The sequence below is a fragment of the Epinephelus fuscoguttatus genome, linkage group LG19, assembly GCF_011397635.1.
Source record: "Epinephelus fuscoguttatus linkage group LG19, E.fuscoguttatus.final_Chr_v1".
Taxonomy (NCBI): Eukaryota; Metazoa; Chordata; class Actinopteri; order Perciformes; family Serranidae; genus Epinephelus; species Epinephelus fuscoguttatus.
The window spans coordinates 15783304-15801733 of record NC_064770.1 but is presented as its reverse complement, the minus strand read 5'-3'; the positions used below and the strand labels follow the sequence as shown (position 1 = coordinate 15801733).

The 18430-nt window shown below is 39.1% G+C and overlaps 2 protein-coding genes across 3 annotated transcripts; one reads left to right on the top strand and one right to left on the bottom strand.

Moving 5' to 3' along the window:
- Positions 1–4119: 4119 nt before the first annotated feature.
- On the bottom strand, positions 4120–7175 carry nkiras2 (NFKB inhibitor interacting Ras-like 2). Of its 2 annotated transcripts, none has more exons than XM_049560975.1 (4): positions 7138–7175; positions 6553–6669; positions 4617–4858; positions 4120–4508 (listed from the first exon to the last, which is right to left on the bottom strand). In XM_049560975.1, the coding sequence occupies exons 2-4, from the start codon at positions 6644–6646 to the stop codon at positions 4266–4268; spliced, it is 579 nt and encodes a 192-aa protein (XP_049416932.1). In that variant the 5' UTR covers positions 6647–6669; positions 7138–7175; the 3' UTR covers positions 4120–4265. The 2 variants fall into 2 exon arrangements, with proteins under 2 accessions (XP_049416932.1, XP_049416933.1); XM_049560976.1 differs by lacking the exon at positions 7138–7175 and adding an exon at positions 6919–7131.
- dnajc7 (DnaJ (Hsp40) homolog, subfamily C, member 7) lies at positions 7170–18289 on the top strand. The gene is made up of 14 exons (XM_049560974.1): positions 7170–7287; positions 8068–8156; positions 8293–8417; positions 9755–9868; positions 10900–10974; positions 11069–11187; positions 12250–12403; positions 13567–13731; positions 14247–14338; positions 14492–14565; positions 14669–14815; positions 14930–15082; positions 16709–16771; positions 16892–18289. The coding sequence occupies exons 1-14, from the start codon at positions 7214–7216 to the stop codon at positions 16927–16929; spliced, it is 1482 nt and encodes a 493-aa protein (XP_049416931.1). The 5' UTR covers positions 7170–7213; the 3' UTR covers positions 16930–18289.
- The last annotated feature ends 141 nt before the right edge of the window (positions 18290–18430 follow it).

The window sequence follows — 18430 nt, the reverse complement described above, 5'->3', positions numbered from 1 at the left end:
TGTTATCTATTTCATGGGTCCCCTGGGAGAGCTGGATGCTCAGCTGCAGTCGTGAGACACACTGTCATGGAACAGTAAAAAGGGTATTACTGGTAGAAATACAAGGGCATCGCCTTGTTGGCCTGTGACTGTGACAAGCAAGTGCGAATTTCTCTTCTGTGGTCACTGTAGTCTGAAGGGAGGAAGAAGGTTCATAAATCACACAGGCAAGTGACAAATCGATCCCTCGCTCTGGTACGCTCACAGTGTGTATTTCACATTTTGTATTTTGCATTTTGTGTTGTGAATCTTCTGTTTTTTTTTATATGGGTCAATACGGATGTGGAGACATTGCACATAAAGATTTCGACAGGAGAACTTGAAGTTAACACCTCTGTGTGCTGTCACAGTCCAAACGTGTGATACAATAACTGAAGTGTTTTGAGTGAAGTAACATCAGCGCGCTGGCTCTATTCTAGTCATTAAAAAGAACATGATTGAAATGAGATGGTACATGATAGCACCCTCAGGGGAAGCTAAGGTGAGTGTAATATCATTTCATAAATGTTCCACTTGAGGTTTTCTCATTATCTTGCTTTAACCTCTCCAGTCAACATGCCCGTGTGGAGCTAGCAGATCATGTCCTCTGCCTAGACTTGGACTGTTTTCTCCGAAACTGACGCCAATGTAACAGTTTAAAGAGCTTACTTTTTTTGATGGATATTGAATGCTTAACTAATCAGTGTCACAGAGCTGTATAATTTTCAACCTTTTTTTTAAGATTGTACACTGTAAAATGTGTAGAGATACAGTGCACAGATCATCACAGACACCTGAACACAAAACTGGTTTGGTGTCAGTTCAGGGGTTAGTTTGAAAAAAAGTATTCACACAACTAACTGTCTCAGATGCAGGTGCGTTGGAAAATATTGTCTGAGTCTCTGAATAGAAAATCCCACACACTGCTCTTAATCAGCTTCACAATTTAATTAGTTTTTTCAATTTTATATACTTTATTAATCCCCGAGGCGAAATTCAATTTTTTCACTCTGTTGTCAATTACACACAAGTCCAAACACACACATGCACAAACCAGGTTGGCACAAACAGGACCTATACATGCACTAAGTGGAGAGATGTCAGAGTGGGGCTGCCCATGCCCATGACCATGACAGATGCTCCGAGCGGTTGGGGGGGTTCGGTGCCTTGCTTAAGGGCACCTCGGCAGCAGTTCCTAATTAGGTGTCTTAGCCTGTTACTGTTGCTAAAATGTATCAAATTTGCTGCCATATCAAACTACAGACATTATTAATCATTGATAAACAAGTTTCAACCCTGAAATGTGACCAGGCTTTGGACCTTGTACACTTTTGTGTCTGCTGCAGACTGACTCAGCAGAGATGGCTGCCATCTTGTTTTCACCTGGATTGGTGTATTATGCTCTTATTACCACTAGATGGCACAAAAAAGTGTTCACAAAGGAGGACAACAGGTCTAAGTTAAGTAGAATGAAGTATAAGGTTAAGTAAACCCAAAATATAATGTCCTCATATGAGGACACAGGGTCTCAGAAGGATATGTCACATATCCCACAAACGAAAGAACAAGGAATCTTGAGAAATTTAGGAAAAAACCTAAATAACTCAAGCTCCCTACACAATAAAGGATATTTACAAGATTATTTACAAAAAAATATTGATCCTTTGAATGAACACATCGGCCCTGCTGCTTTCATAAATCATTCAAAATGTTAAACAATGTGTACTCCTATGCCATGTGTTATAAATTGGTCTTTTGAGATCCCCAAATCCGTTAAAGCATGACATGCCATTGTATTGCATCATTTAATCCTTTGAGAGATAGAATTTACAGATTAAATAATCAGCATACTTCTCTTCTGCCAAGTGTTTCTTCAATGTTACCACCTCTCTCTGGCAGAGTAACTTTTTCAATGCCCTGAAACCTAAATGATGAGATATCATGTTTGCAGTCATTGAAATGTACTGCTGCTGGGTAATCTCTATCATTTCTCCTCAAGGAGCTCTTGTGTTATTCTTGTCAGTTTAGGGGTAAAATAAATACATTAATAATCAGTTGTCATTACAAATTGCACGCAGCATTTCCAATAATCATTAAATCACTGGCACATTTCTCCTGAGCATGTTTGTCATGAATATTCTATTTTTGTATGTTCCATTTTGTTGAGTAATCAAACACAGTGGACAGTTTATTGCACGACAGCTGATAATTTCCCATGCTTCTGTGTGAGTTTTAATTTGGTGTGAATCTATTTGTATCTATTAATCAGTGTTTTCCCTCCGAGGGATATAAAAGGCTCAGTTTTTAAATGATATGCTAACACCTGCTTGTCATTGAAAAACAGCCCTTAAATCCTCCCACATGACAAAAAGTATTAACAAAACACATGTGTACTCAGAGGAACTACATGAGAAAAAAACAGCTTTTGAAATGTTAACTTTAATTAATTTGATAGAGCTTTTGCCCAAAGACATTTACAAGGACACTCAATCTCCAAAAAAAAAAAAACAAAGGCTAGATGCCATTTAAAAAACGGTGTTCAGTGTAAGGCTTCAGTACAAATGCAAAGATGGTTTCAGTGGGGGTGTCAATGTGGATTATCACACATATGTGACAATACTTATATTGTTATTATTCTTTAGAAGTATCTAAATGTTTACTCATAGGCATGTGAGCACAAATGTTAAAGCTGTATTATAAATAAACACTTCATTAGGTACTATGAACACTGCAACATGTGATGCATTACTATAGACACCTATGTGAGATATAATACTTTTGTGAATGTTTCGCCCACCTTTATTTATATACATGCTACTTGGTAGTGGACAAAATATTAAAAACACAGCTGTCATCTCTTTGTTTATTGTAATGGTGTTGCAGTTCCTCACTGTAACCAATAGAGGGCTCTGTACACTCATTATTTTCCATCCAACCAAATTAATGAAAACTGATGAAACAAAAATGAACACTTCACACATATTCTGTTTAGGCCCAAAAAATCATTTAATGTGTTTGCAAAACATGCAAGCAAATATCAAGTGAACACATTTTATGGATATTAATACATAAAGGCTTGATATTCACAAAAAATGTTGCATGTATGTTACATGGTGTTGAAAGCCTGAGGCACAAACACATGAATAAAGACAATAACGGATTCCCCCTTTTCAATCAAACATTAAAAGCTGTTGATATTTTGACTCATGTTGCACCCTGACGTGACTGTTCAATGGTCAGCTGATGAATGCCCTGGGTTTTACTTTACAGCTTAGTAAAAAATATAACAGCTTCAACTTCCTCAGTAACTGATTACATGATAAGTCGTGCTGTTCGTGGTGCAACATTTTACTATATAGAGTGTGCTATGTCTTTATGTGTCACAAGCAGAAAAAAGTAGCACCTGAGCCTGCAGAAACTGCCTTTCTCCTGAACATTTATCTCATATTTCAATTTCTACAGCCTGTACAGAAGGCAGTATGTGGTAAGGAATGTTAATAATTCACTGTACAACATCCAACAGTATAACTCAGTAAAGAACAAATATAGTGTAACAACTCTCCAGATCAACAAACATCACATCATCAAGAATGTATCAATAAAAGACTTTCACCTATCAAATCTTTTACAACACGTGAAATTCAGCATTTGTGTGACGCAATAATCAGGTAACATGAGTGATTGCTGCCATTTTTGATTCAGCCTGTGTGTACATGCAGTGTACATGTAAATAAAATAGTAGCCAGTGTATCTGTGTGCGAGGTCCTAATTTATCTATACAGTGAGCTCCATGAGTCTGAGAGGAAAATGTTGATTGTCAGTCGTTTAAGAGCTGCAAATCCAAACATGATTGCTGATGTCAACAGCTGTAATAATCAAGAATGTGTATGAATGTTTTGACCATAATCCAAACTAATATACACGGAATGACAAAAAAACTTTGCATTCTTTAAATTGTTGATAAAAGATCAACATTGTCACTCATTTATAATTGCAGTATTTTATCAAAACATCGAACATGGATGCTAAAACAACAGTACTCACTGTATATATAAATATCCATACAATCATCCTGCCTTTTCTCATTATCGCTTCTCCATATTTTCCAAACCAACTCTTACTACCTCAGTCCTTCATAATATTGAAATAGGGGTTTTTTTTGTTTTTTTTAGCAAAACTAGATTCCCTTTAACACACCTCTTCTCCCTTTTTCCTTCCTCTTGAACATAAAAACAGTGTCTGGTCGTTCAGCTGTCTGTAGAACCACTGCCCTTATTCTTGTTGCGACTGAGAGGGAAAGTGGACTTGCTTTGTGGTTGGGTCATTTTGCTGGCCAGGTAGACGAAGGGTTCGATTAGTGTACGCCGGTCCACCACTGACACCTCCCACAGACGCACCTTCTCGTTCTTTGCCCAGTTCTGGGCCATGTTAGAGTCGACTCTCCTCTCATCCTGCCTGTCCAGCTTGTTACCCAGCACAACAATGGTCACCTGTGGATTAGGATCATCAGGTTAGCCCCACATAAGTGTAAACTCTAGCTCTGTCCACATCAGTGTGCTTCGCTTCATTAGCAATGACAAGCACGTTGGCAGTCTAACCTCTTTCTTGTCTCTGTGACGGTCGATGTCCTTCTTGAGGGCCTCCATTCGCTTAAAGGACTCTTTACTGTCAATGCTGTAGACGAGTACAAAGCCATCAGCAAAAGTGTAGTAATGTCGAGGAAACTCCATCCCATCCCGAAGCCCACGGGTGTCATAGAAGCGCACCTGCTCTCGTGTGCCGCGATCAGTTTCTATGGAGCCAATATAGATATCCTCCAGGGTCTCCATGGGCTCTGAACCTAACAGTGGACAAACAAAGACAGACACATACAGTGTGTTATACTGCACAAGTATTAGGATAATGGCTGGTAATGAATACATTGTAACTAAGCACTTTCATATTTAGTCACTTGAAACAAATAGCAACACACTGTTGTATGACAGGGTGTCAGTAGAAAAAAAACCATATGCAATAAATTTGTTAAGTTAGTGCTGATTAACATTTACTTCCAAGTGAACTTTAGAAACCAGAATGTAGCAAGTGGAGGTAGGAATCACCAGAGGGCCCATAATACAATATTATCACAATGCTTAAGTCATGATACAATGTTATTGAGATTTTAAATGTTTTGCTGTATGCTGAGTACTGTGATGACATATATTGTAATATATTCCAATTTATTACCCATTTTCAACTGCAAATTATGACCCAAAAGGAAAAATTTGTCAACATCTGTTCATCTAACATCTGTTTTAATATGTTCATCTCACTTAAATCATTTTTATTGCAGCAAAGTATCAAATGTACTGGTTTTATGATCTAGTAGTCTACCAAAGTTTAATTTACTTGTAATATTAATAAATTATATAAAAAAAATAAAAACAATACTTGGCGTCCATGTATCGATACAATATTGAATGGAAAATATCATGATAATAGAAGAAGAAGAAGAAGAAGAAGAAGAAAATGAAAATGCTGAACTGATCTTTTCCCCCCACACCTAGTAGCAAGATGTTAATCCACAAAACAGTTGAAAAGACCCGGTCATGTTATTTTATCCCTCTAGGGTCTTATCACAAGCTCTACATCACACAGTGTCCTTTTTGTGATATTTGTGCCTGACTAAAAGCAGAGTATCAGTCTTGCTGTTGCAGGAGCCTAAAAGCCTAAAAACTTAATGATATTCAGTTGCAATAAACCATGCTGTGTGAAAAGAAATTTAATGTGTAATGCTAGTGTAAAAGGCCCTCTGTTTTGTACCTTCATGAGGAAGCTGATTATGCACAAATAACATATTTTGCTTGTTCAATTGCTATTCCCAAATAATTACTGTGTATTAAGGGACTGTTTGATATTCATAGGGGGAAGGGGTGGTACATGATTTTTAGGCATTGGGCCAGCCAGGACTGTTTTTTATTTTGACTTAAGGGAGTGGCATACACATTTAAAAGGTTGTGTTTTGTATTATTTTACCATCAATTTTAAAGTAAACATAAAGGCTTCTGTCAGAAAACAACAAAACCAAATCTAAGCATAAAATAGTTAAATTCACCAAAATCACTTTATTCTCATCTCATTTAAAATTTGGCCAAAAATAAACTGTTTGCACAAACTAATCAGCATGCACAACAAGAGTGAAATACCAGGGCTTTGATCAGGTCCCAGATTTTGTCTTCAACTTTTAATTTTTACCTTTCAAACATCAAAGGGCACATTTTAAAATGTAATTACTAATTTATGGCGAAGGGAGGGTAATGCATTTTCCGCAAGACACTCAGGAAGGAGAAATATCTGTAGCTTCAGGAAGGGTCAAAACAGAAAAAAAAAAACGAAGTCACACCCCAGCCACCCCCCTCCTCTGATACATACAGATAAGACCCTAATACAGTAAGTAATGCACAGAGAATAACCAACGTACAGTGCATTACAAGCAGGTCAACAGTGTTATTTGAAATAAGAAAAGAATAAAACAATATAGAGCAAAATGTATACCTGCAACATGATTGGCATACAGTAGTTGCTCCAGTACAGCTGTTTTGCCAACTGCAGCCTGGCCACACACAACCACCTTACAGCTTTTGCCCATGACTCACTTTCAGGTCAGAAAATCTGTTTTTTGGAGAAAATACACCAATATTTTGTTCACGTTGCAAACTATGAAAACTGAGTGCCTAACATTGTACTAACGTTGCTCATGCCTTTTGGGTAGCAACATTGCTAAAATATGCTTCTGTCATAAACAATTAACTAACGTTACTAATGCATTCATTCCAAGATAGCACACATTTTAAAAATGTACGTTAGTCATGCTGATATATTACAAAAACGTTAGCTAATTAAGTTAGCTGAGCATGTTACCGTTTCTCCAGTCTGTGACATTAGGAACTAGCTTAGCATTAGCTTTCGGTGAGGTCCGTAGACACGATGTAATATATACAGTCGGTAATGTTATCTGAAACTGGCAATCCCGAGTAAAATTTGTGCCCTCAAACATATAAGCTCATAATGGCTACCTGCAGGTAAATATGACTGAGCTATGATAATAATTCTTATTGTCAAGCAAGCTGCTCTTCTTACCAAAGGGGCTACTTCCTGTTTACAGTGTACGTAACGACTGCAGTATGTGGCCCCGCCCCTCCCCATTGACGGCAAAATGGCGACGGAGAACTGTGATGCTGTGAACATGGACCCTGACATGGAACTGCTCAGTGACGAAGAATTAGAGAGGTAAAACAAACTAACGCTACATTGTCAGCGGCAGAAATACACATATAACAAAGTGGCTCACTGACATGTGTTCGCAAAAGTGTTTCCCGTATTAATTTTCTTCGCACTTCGCACTATGAAAGCTAACTAGCGCGCCACCGCTGTTTAGCTAAATTCTGCCCCGGATAGCAGTTAGCTTGATTGTCCTCCTCTTAGCTAGCCCCTGAGCTGGATTTCTAGGTTGCAGTCAGGCAACTGTTAAAGCTGTCAATCTGCCGTTATTTGCTTAGGGTACTGCTTTCACTTTATTGCAGTATTCCCAGTATGATACAACGTGGCCAACAAGTTAATGACACCATTCACTGAATGTGTGGTCGTGGTGTAAAACATGAAAGACTTCCAAAAAAAGTAACGGCACTGGCCCACGGCATGGTGTCATATGTTCCTGGCTCTGCTGCCCGTCAGCTTCACAAAATAGCTATGTGTTTGATTGGAGGGAACACTTGTGACCTGCTGGTTTGGTTCCTTCTATGTTTAGCTAACTCAGGCCAGCAAGCTCCCTGATGCACACTGTCAGTCACATTCCTGGACATGCTCTCCTTACACGTGATTATAAATGTGATGTTCACACCTCAAGGTTTTACAGTCTAAATAATAAATTTAAAGACAAGGTGTTCAGTTATCTGTTACAAAGCCAGGTAGCAGACCACCAACCCCATTCACCTATGTGTCATGCTCTGTTCAGCTACACTCACCTGAGTTTGCTAAAATGAGCCTCTTTGTCTGTCTGTCTGCCCGCAGGGAAGCAGAGGGCTTCAAGGAGCAAGGCAATGCTTTTTACATCAAGAAGGATTACGCAGAAGCATTCAATTATTACACCAAGGCCATAGGTAATTATCTCTTAGTTATTTGAGCCAGAATTCCTGTCAGTCCATGGCATTATCTTGATTTCTTGTTTGGATAAGAAATAAAAGTAGGAACTCTGTCTGTCCTTGATAGCATGTCAATAACGTGTTTGTTATACAGACATGTGTCCGAAGAATGCAAGTTACTATGGAAACCGGGCAGCCACGCTAATGATGTTATGTCGATACAGAGAGGCTTTAGAGGATTCCCAGCAAGCAGTACGACTAGATAATGACTTCATGAAGGTACGTTGTGGGAAAAAAAACATTGCATTCTGTTAAATGAAAAGATTTATTCTTGTTGTGTCTAGATCTAGATTTTTTATGATGTGAGTTGCAGAGTGTTTGAGATATTGGCCGTAGAGATGTCTGCCTTCTCTTAAATATAATGGAACAAGATGGCACTCGGATTGTGGTGCTTACAGTGCCAAAAAAAAAATACATTTGGAAAAGTGCAATGTCTCTTTCCAAAAATCATGACCTGGTTAATCAACAAAATCCATATTCTCTCTGATGAACTGCCCATGCCAACCATATAACTTCCCAGGAGGAAGGTTGCATCTACTGCTAGCTCACCTAGCACCACTGAGCTGGCAAACATTACAGCTCAGCAGATGAGGACACCAATAATGTTTACATTTTACGTTGTCATGAGCATGAGCCTCTAGTCTCCGAGTAGATGCACACATGGCAAGTGTAATCTTGTAGAAAGAAATAGTTTCTACATCAAACTGCTCACAACAAGCTCTGTGGATTATCTTTATATGATTTGTTTGAGCAGCACAAGCCCAGTATTATCTAGTTTGATTATTTTAAGGAAAAGCAGACATCTCTATGGTCGATATCTCCAACACTCTCACACCAAAACAATCTAGACTGATAAGCACTCAGGCACAGTATGAGATTTTCATGGTACACTGACGGTCTCAAAAAATATCATGGTTTCACGGTATCACAGTATCACAGTATCACAGTATACCTAACATAAGTTACAATGGCCTTTTATAGGAATAAATACAGAAAGTGTCTTTTGCTGTATAATGGAAGTGTTAGTAAAAAGTCTCATAGGCAGTCAAGGAGGAAAGGAGATAAGCAAACACAAGTGAGATTATCTGTCCAGATTTTTTTAAGTTTCCAGGATTCTATAGATAAGGCCTGGTGAAGAGGACACATGTTTGATTTAGCAGAACTATGTGTAAATAATGCAAGTAAAACTTTTTCTACATAATAAAGTAAAATTAACATGAAACTTGGGAGCTTGAAATTTAATTGTGGTTGTTTATTACATCCCAGGGCTATTTATCTGTTCCGCTTATAGAAATGACTGGTGTTATGCATGTATACAGTTTAGTTTATAATGCTATGTGGCTTCTCAATACATAAGCTACAGCACACCCCTGTAAGAGTGCAGTGGGTTATTAGCATTATGATTTTGCCAAAGGAATAAAAAGGTGTGTCACATTACAAGTAAGTTGGGGCTGATCATGGTTTAGGTTTTGGTACACAGTGCCCATTTGATTTCAACCAAGGAATTAGGGGATGTTATCACTTCAGTATGTGAACTGTAAATCTTTTACCCACAGGGACATCTGCGAGAGGGCAAGTGCCACCTGTCTCTTGGCAATGCGATGGCTGCCAGCCGCTGTTTCCAGAGGGTTCTGGAACTGGAGTCTGACAACAGCCAGGCCCAGCAGGAGGTGAGTTGGCCTCACTTTGACAGAGCATGATCTAACAACTTGGACAGGATTATCCTCTGTTAGATAGGCTTTGGACAAACTAGTGCAAATAAAGTGGAAAGACACTGAGTGGTTTAAGGGGAGATCAAGTGGAGTTACTGTTAGAAGAATACTTCACCTGTGAAATTATAATTTGTATATCAGTTACTCACCCTGTGTTGCATTGAAGACAGAATCCAAAAGACAGAAAATTTTTGATGAATTGAAGTTAAGGAGAGTTGCATTTAACAACAGCAGAATTGTATCAAAATATCTGTTTACAAACACTAACACAGCTTGTCCAGTATAATCCAAGTCTCGTTTATCCAGTCGCATGCTCAACAGTTCCCAAACACATGTTTTTCACTGAAACCTTCCTATTTAAAACACTTTTGCATAACTGTTGTTAGGCAAGAACAAGGAGCATGCCTGGGTAAGCACATGTTTTATCTCTGCTCAGTGGATTGCACCAGCGGAGTTCAGATGCTTGTGTTTGCCCTTGTGTGCTACTCATATGTGGACGTTTTTTAAATAATAAGGTTATAGCGAAAATGCATGTGTTATGGAGTACTGAGCATACCTGGATAAATGAGACTTTGATTACACAGCACACATTTTGTGAGAGTTTGTAAATGGATATTTTGATATAGTTGTGTATAGCTGTTTTTAAATGTGGTGGCCTTTTACCCCAGTTCATCAAGAATTCTTTTGGGATTTTTCGTTCACTGTGAAAGCATGTAAGAAAAACAAAGTGTATTCACAAATTCAAGGTAACTATTGGTGAGTAGTTGATACACAATGGTCATTTTTCAGGGAAATATTCTTTAAATCCCAGTTAGAAAGCGAGGGGGCAAGTTTTATGCTGTCACAGAAGTACAGTACTGCTGCTTTTATTGCCCTGGTTTTAAGAGCACTAAGCTTGGCATATGACAGAGGCCAGTGGTAACTGTAAAGCAATTATTCTACCACAGGTGTTTGACATTGTCACTGAATACCACACATTCCTTTTTTAGCTAAAGAATGCAGAATCCATCCTTGAATATGAGAGAATGGCAGAGATTGGATTTGAGAAGAGAGACTTCAGAATGGTAAGCTGCACAGAAGTTACAATCTTACTGAATTTCATCAGTTGTGTGGTATGTCACCAGAAACAGACTGCAAGTGTGCTGTGGTTGTTTCTAGGTTGTTTTTTGCATGGACCGTGCCTTGGAGTCTGCCGCAGCCTGTCACAGGTTCAAGATACTGAAGGCAGAGTGCTTAGCCCTGCTGGGGCGCTACCCTGAGGCTCAGTCAGTAGCCAGGTAAGACGGTGTATTTGAAAAATATTTGGTGATTCACTTATTTGATATTATTGGAATCTGTCACAATGAGCATAGAGTAAAGGCAGAATAACACACAGGGGTGTGCATGTGCCATACCAACTCCAACCTTAACACCTGGTGGTTTTAAACTATATGTAAATCTTGTTTTCAAAGTGTCATAGGCTTGAAACATGGGTCTAAGAAGTGTAAGGTTCTGAAATTCAATATCACAGTGATATAAAAATGGCACATCCCTAAAACTGACCACCCCCACCCTTTTAATTTGGTATTTAACTCACGGAGGCCATGTGGTCAAAATAAATGTATATAATTTAAAATAAATAAATATAATTTATTTAAGATTTAATGTCAATAGCTTATTTCAGCACTCAATTGGGACCAAATTGTATGACATAAAAACAAAAAGAAGAGCCACTAGATGGCAAAAGGGTACTTTACAATGGCAGTTTGAGTTTCTTCACCTGCAAAAAGTCACCAGATTGTGGTTGTTGTCCCTGTCAAATCTGTTTATTTATAATGCCTGGGAATATGTTCCTGCCATATTTGTTACATTGCCTGAGATAACATATGGTACCCACGTGTAGTATTGCCTACAAACTAGTTTTTCTGTCAACAACATGTTAATTCTTTACATACCTCAAGGGGAAGGCAAAATTTTGCGATGCCCATAACCTCAGGGAAGTAAGAGCATTTTGTTGTCCTGTTGTTTCTCTGTCATCTCCGACAGTGGTCATGGTGTCTCAAAAAGTGTAGCTGCAGGCCACTGGTAAACTATGCTGTGTCTTGTTTCTTTGGACGAGCACAAGTAGGCGGGGATGGAGAGGGAAAAACATACTGGGAGAATAGCCAATTTTGCTCTACATTTTGAAGGTTGAAGTCAAAAGGTCATTTTGATTGATTTTCAAATTTGGAATTGAAATAGTGATAATAGTGACACAGAATGGCATACTTTTATGTGATTTCTCTTTTGTTTTGTTTTGTTTTTTTCCTTATATGTTTGCTATCTTATAACATTAATCTTCTTTATTTGTTCCCGTTTAGTGATATTCTGCGAATGGACTCCACTAATGCAGATGCACTGTATGTGCGTGGTCTTTGCCTGTACTATGAGGACTGTATCGACAAGGCTGTCCAGTTCTTTGTACAGGCTCTGCGCATGGCTCCTGACCACGACAAGGCTCGACTTGCATGCAGAGTGAGTCATTCAGTAGATAAGAGTTTTACAAATCAAATAAACTTCTATTGCGAATTCCCAGAAATATTAAAACTTTTATTGTGAATTCCTAGAAATATGACTGTTACATCTATGGGAGCCTTTTCCTCTAAAAGCGGCAGTCAACTCAGGACATTTGCCTAATATACAACATTGTCATTTTCTCCCATCCATTATAGACAAATTCGGTAAGCGATTTGTGTATGCTGCCATCTTGCGGCGGCGCCATTGCTGCGGTGACATGTGTCAGTCATCACTTCATTATGCTGTCATTGTGAACTGACTCTCTATAGTGACAGCATCATGAATAGCTATAGAAATTAACCATTTGCTTGAGCGATAAGCAGGAAAGATTAGAGTAGGCCTATTAGGGAGATAATAGACTGTATCATTAAACACTGTGTAATATAATGCTAGCATACGTTACGTGTGCTGACGTTAGCAAGCTAGCAGCGTGACATTTAATCATTTAATCATTATGGACAGGCTACGTGACCATCACATCATATTGAATTCAATATGATATGATGGTCATCTAAAAGGCGGTGTAAAATTTGCCCGACCCATCCGGAGCTCAGGTAATTTTGACCCTCAATCAGAGACCTGTAATTGCCGTTTTTCTGGTCATCGGAGGCCAGGCGATCAATAAAATATTATTGAATACCTAAAACAAAACACAAACACGTGTTGTTTTTAGTCAAGTAGCCTGTCCTTAATGATTAAATGTCATGTTGCTAGCTTGCTAACGTCAGCACACGTAACGTATGCTAACGTTATATTACACAGTGTTTAATGATACAGTCTATTATCTCCCTGTTACTCTAATCTTTCCTGCTTGTTGCTCAAACAAATGAATAATTTCTAAATTAATATCGGTACTAATTTAAGATACCTTCATCAGTTACCAGAGGCCACTGTCTAACATCATCAATCCAGCTATTCATGATGCTGTCACTATAGAGAGTCAGTTCACAATGACATCATAATGAATTGATGACTGACACGTCGCCGCAGCAATGGCTCCGCCGCAAGATGGCGGCATACACAAATCACTCGCTGAATTCGTCTATAAGTCTGATTGACGTTGCTGTGATTGTAACCCTGAGTAAGACCCTCTAAGATTGTCATATGATTTGTTTTTCCAGAACGCCAAAGCACTAAAAGCCAAGAAGGAGGAAGGGAACAAGGCGTTCAAGGAGGGAAACTTTGAGGCAGCCTATGAGCTCTACTCTGAGGCACTAACAATAGACCCCAACAACATCAAGACTAATGCCAAGCTGTACTGTAATAGGGCCACTGTTGGATCTAAGGTGAGGAAGCTGCACAGGAGAGATTCCACTGTTTGCATGTAGGCCTGTCATGATAATGTTATTGACTTATCGAGGTCAGCAAATAGGATTCAGGTCATGTCCATATATTGTACATTATTGCGCCGGTGTTAACATGCGTGTTTGTGTATGTGTGAATTTCACCAACATTGTAGCCAACATGATGCTAGAATAAACTAGCATGTTATTATTATCCAATCATATTATCATTATGTCAGTGGCATAAAATGGTCTTAAAATGATTATATTGTTAATCGCAATTGTACAAGTCATACGTCATGCCTAACACATACATACACACACTCCTGTAGTTATTCATAGGTTAACGGGGTTTCAGACTTGCAAAGATCTCATTCTGTCCCTCTGAAAGCACAATGTTATTTGGTGTCTTTGCCATCTTGTACTTTCCTCTGTCACATCAAGAGAACTAGGCCACTATGTTTTTGTCTCGCTGTCTCCGCCTCACATGGTCACACTCTTTTCTTTTTCTTTGAAAGCTGAAGAAACTAGAACAGGCCATTGAAGACTGCACGAAGGCCATTAAACTGGATGAGACCTACATCAAGGCCTATTTACGGAGAGCACAGTGGTATGTCCCCGGTTTTCTAACTTGGTTTTTAATAGAGACAGGGAGTTCTGTTGTATTTGGACAAAAAGAAGACAGTATCATCATCTGCACTTGTGTTTTATTGTTCACGCTGCATTGGGAAACAATAACCGACTTGTGTATACTGTGCTGCAGCTACATGGACACAGAGCAATATGAAGAGGCAGTGCGAGACTATGAGAAGGTTTATCAGACAGAGAAGACAAAAGGTAAGAGTCGTACAGCCTGAAAGCTTTCAGCAGAGAGATTGCCTCTTTATTACAGTTTATTGTTTGTTAAAATGTCCTGTCTCTTTTTTTTTTTATTCTGTAGAACACAAGCACCTTCTGAAAAATGCCCAGCTGGAGTTGAAGAAAAGCAAGCGGAAAGATTACTACAAAGTGCTTGGAGTGGATAAGAATGCCACAGAAGATGAGATCAAGAAAGCTTACCGCAAACGGGCGCTTTTACATCACCCAGGTGCTTGACAGAACAGACAGTTTCCATAACAATAAAGCAGAGTGATTTTATGTAACACTGTATATGGTTGTCCCTCAACCCAACGACTTTTTCCCTACCTCTCCCTCCTATCAGACCGTCACAGCGGAGCTAGTCCTGAGTTGCAGAAGGAAGAGGAGAAGAAGTTTAAGGAGGTGGGCGAGGCTTTTAGCGTGCTTTCGGACCCAAAGAAGAAGTCTCGCTATGACAGCGGACAGGATCTGGAGGATGACGGCATGAACATGGGAGGTTAGTACGTGGGAGAGGCTGGGGTGGGAGGCCTCAAGGGTGAACAGATTAAGGTCCTGTCCATGTGTATACAGTGATTTTTTAAAACAGATATTTTCCCCCTCTGTCCTCATAAATGCCATCCTCAGTTGACCACAATAAAGAACTCAAAGCTAGCATAAACAGTCCTCTCTAGTCTCCTATTGTTGCAAAGGTAGTAAAGTGCACAGGCCAATATTACCTTTTTCCAAAACACACACTGGAGATCTTCTTTGTGGATTCCCCTTCTATGTAAGGACTAAGGCACTCACTCAAAGATACAAGTGATGCTCTTAAAGTTCCACTGCTCATCCAAAACAATCCCACTCTGGAAATTGTCCCACCATCTGCTGGTTCAGCACTAAGCATCTATCATCAGTGCTGCTGAGCTGAAGGCCTCTATGACCAGGAAAATCTGTTGAGGTCCAACAATTAAATCTCTCTGGTCATAATGTCCAGTAAAAATGATTCCCTCTAAGAATATGTAGCTCTAACACTGTGTCCACACTTAAACTGTTAAATATGCACTTCTGTAAGGTCATGTAAACACACCACTGTGCCAATCAGCTGTGCACTCATGTAAACAAACCACGTAGAATATCAGCTATGCACTCAAGATCATAGGCTTAATATGTAACCACTTAAAAGATGGGTAAGTACGTGCTGTCTTTCTGCTGTTTGTACTTTATCAAAGAGAAAACACATGTTTTATATTATGACATTTACTGGAAATATAGCCAGCAGCAAGCAGGTCATTACCAGAAACATTCAGCTCCGATTTGCGGGTCAGGTTTGGGTCATTGATTAATGCAAATATTTGGAGGTTGGGCAGGACGGAGTGGCTCTAAAGCGGGCTGGGTTGATACACATTTTAAAAAACCCTGACTTGCTCATCAGTAGCGGATGCTGAGCTGGAACAAATAACATTAAGCGCAGCAGACACCTCCATTCATCCTTTAAGTGGTGCAGCAATACTACGATGTTAGCAAACTGGTTGTCCACTACTGTTGTCATGGTTTCTGGTGCATAGTCATTACACAAACCAACAATGGACAGTTGACAAGACGATGTCATTGTTTGCCAAAGGCCCACTTTTTCATGTCCACTTGGATACAGAGTTTTGAGTTGTTTTCAAAATCTTCATTTTAGTGACCTACAGTATGTTTGCGTGTGGATGAGAGGCCAAAACAGAGAAAAATATCTGTTTTTAAAGATATGCGAATATATGTAGACTAGTGGTGTAGCTCAGAAATAAAATGGTGAAATCATATTGTAGTTGTTTTTGTGAGTTGATGTAAATGATTGTGTTAGATGGGCATATGATATCACGTCATATCGATCACAGGCTCCTGAATCGAATCAAATCAAAATCTTATCGTGACAGACTTTGTGATATCGGCAAACATCGTATCGTCATCCAAACAAATCGATATAATATTGTATTGTGATGAAGCTGGTGATTTACACCCCTAATGTAGACAGGGCCTTAAGTACTGTGTGAGCTAATGAACCACCTTTTTATTCTAAAACAGCTGTTGTTTTTATGGTGCGAAACTGGCTGTAAAGTTCTCTGTGCTGATTTTGGGTCTTGCATTTTGTCTCCACCAGATTTTGATGCCAACAACATTTTCAAGGCATTCTTTGGAGGCCCAGGGGGATTTAGCTTTGAAGGTAACTTATGTGCTGCATTTAAAGCAGTGAGAAACGATGATTTTCTACTGTCAAGCGTTTGGAATGACGTTCACAATTTAAGAACACATCAGTTATTGACTTGTTTGTTTTGTGTTACAGCTTCTGGACCAGGAAATTTCTTCTTCCAGTTTGGTTAATTGGAGGATTTGTCTACCTAAACAGTTACTACATCAGGACTTTTCAACAATGTCAACCCCCCGACCCACCATCCATATTTAATGACTGACTGATTGCAAGTCAGATTCCTGTCTATGCCATTGACTGAATGAATGCAACCCAAATGACCACATGCAACAAATGTTTTAAAGCCCGTATAGCAAGGACACTAAGGTGGCACAGACTAAGTTGATAGTGTTTTACTGGTTTTGGATTTGGTTTCTCTTCCTTTCAGAATGAAACGAACTTTAAAGTCAGTAATGGCTAGCAACACTGGTCCAAATATTTCCTGGATTTTTGAGATTGCAGAGATTGTGCAGCTATTGTAACAGAGCTTTTAGGGATCCATGCAGGAAGTGACATCCTGGGGAAACTCTTGAGATGCACCTGAGCATTGAGCAAGCTGTTATCCGGCTCGTCTCAACTTACTGCTGAGAGGGGATTTTTCTGCATGAAAGTTAATAACTTGCTTAATGATTTTAAAAGAAAATCACTTAGCAAGCGACACCCTCCCCTTTTGAAGAATCTGTCAGACAGACAGTTGGCTGCTACGAATTCGCACTGAAAACTGCCTCCTTGTCATAAGCCAATAGGAGCACTTGATCATTTTTTAAAATTCACAGCTGGAGCCTAGACATACACCTACAGTCGAGCTGAAGCACAGTAGAAAGATGGCAGTGGAGACAGCTGTGCTGGCTTTGTTGCCAGCAAGGTCCCCTTCCCTCTTGTTGTCACAGGTTTTATGTTTGATGTTGCCATTCACAGATTGCTGCATTGTACATTTTACTGGAATGTAAAGTGTTGATGTGTGATAATAGTTTTTTTTTCCATTTTTTTATTTTGATATGTATATTTATTGTAAATTTGCTGTCTGATAGAACCATCGGTGTAAGATAAGGACACTTTTCTGTTAAGTAAAACTCTGAGAGAGACACTGATTATGAGCATCCCTTTCACACTAATTCAGGAAGATAATTGTGATGTTTGGTCTGCATGAAACAATGTGCAGAAATAGATTATGCCTTGTGTATTCCTTGACTGTGATGCAAGCTGTCTAATTTTACTCAGTGCAACCGATACGCATAAAAATACAACAAATACAATGTGCTGTGTGTTTGCTATTGTCGAAGAAAGTCAGGTCTGGGGGTGATGATGGAAACCTGGTCATGTTCAGTTACTTCCTGATGAGTGTTGTTCTCTTGGTGCACGTTATGAAGAAAAGAAAAGTGTCCTCATCTTTGCTTTCATTGTTTATGCCCTTATGGTGAAACCATCCTCTCTTTATCCTTGAAAAGTACCAGCCATGTCAATAAAGTTGGTCTCCTCTGGGTTTCCCTGAAATTGGTTGTCTTCTTCATGGGATAGAGTAAGTATAATTATATCAGTATTATTGTATTTATTAGGGTTTTAATCGACATGTATATGGTCATTATGAAAACATTCTCATTAAACAGATAGAGCGGTGTAACGTTACTAATCCAG

What these genes read in the sequence shown, in the direction of transcription:
- nkiras2 (XM_049560975.1), bottom strand. Translation starts at nt 6,646, where the DNA reads ATGGGCAAAAGCTGTAAGGTGGTTGTGTGTGGCCAGGCTGCAGTTGGC. An exon ending in GTATGCCAATCATGTTGCAG is followed by an intron (nt 4,859 to 6,552) that starts GTATACATTTTG and finishes GTCCACTGTTAG; the next exon opens with GTTCAGAGCCCATGGAGACC. An exon ending in GTCACAGAGACAAGAAAGAG is followed by an intron (nt 4,509 to 4,616) that starts GTTAGACTGCCA and finishes CCTAATCCACAG; the next exon opens with GTGACCATTGTTGTGCTGGG.
- dnajc7 (XM_049560974.1), top strand. Translation starts at nt 7,214, where the DNA reads ATGGCGACGGAGAACTGTGATGCTGTGAACATGGACCCTGACATGGAA. An exon ending in AGTGACGAAGAATTAGAGAG is followed by an intron (nt 7,288 to 8,067) that starts GTAAAACAAACT and finishes GTCTGCCCGCAG; the next exon opens with GGAAGCAGAGGGCTTCAAGG. An exon ending in GAGGCTCAGTCAGTAGCCAG is followed by an intron (nt 11,188 to 12,249) that starts GTAAGACGGTGT and finishes GTTCCCGTTTAG; the next exon opens with TGATATTCTGCGAATGGACT.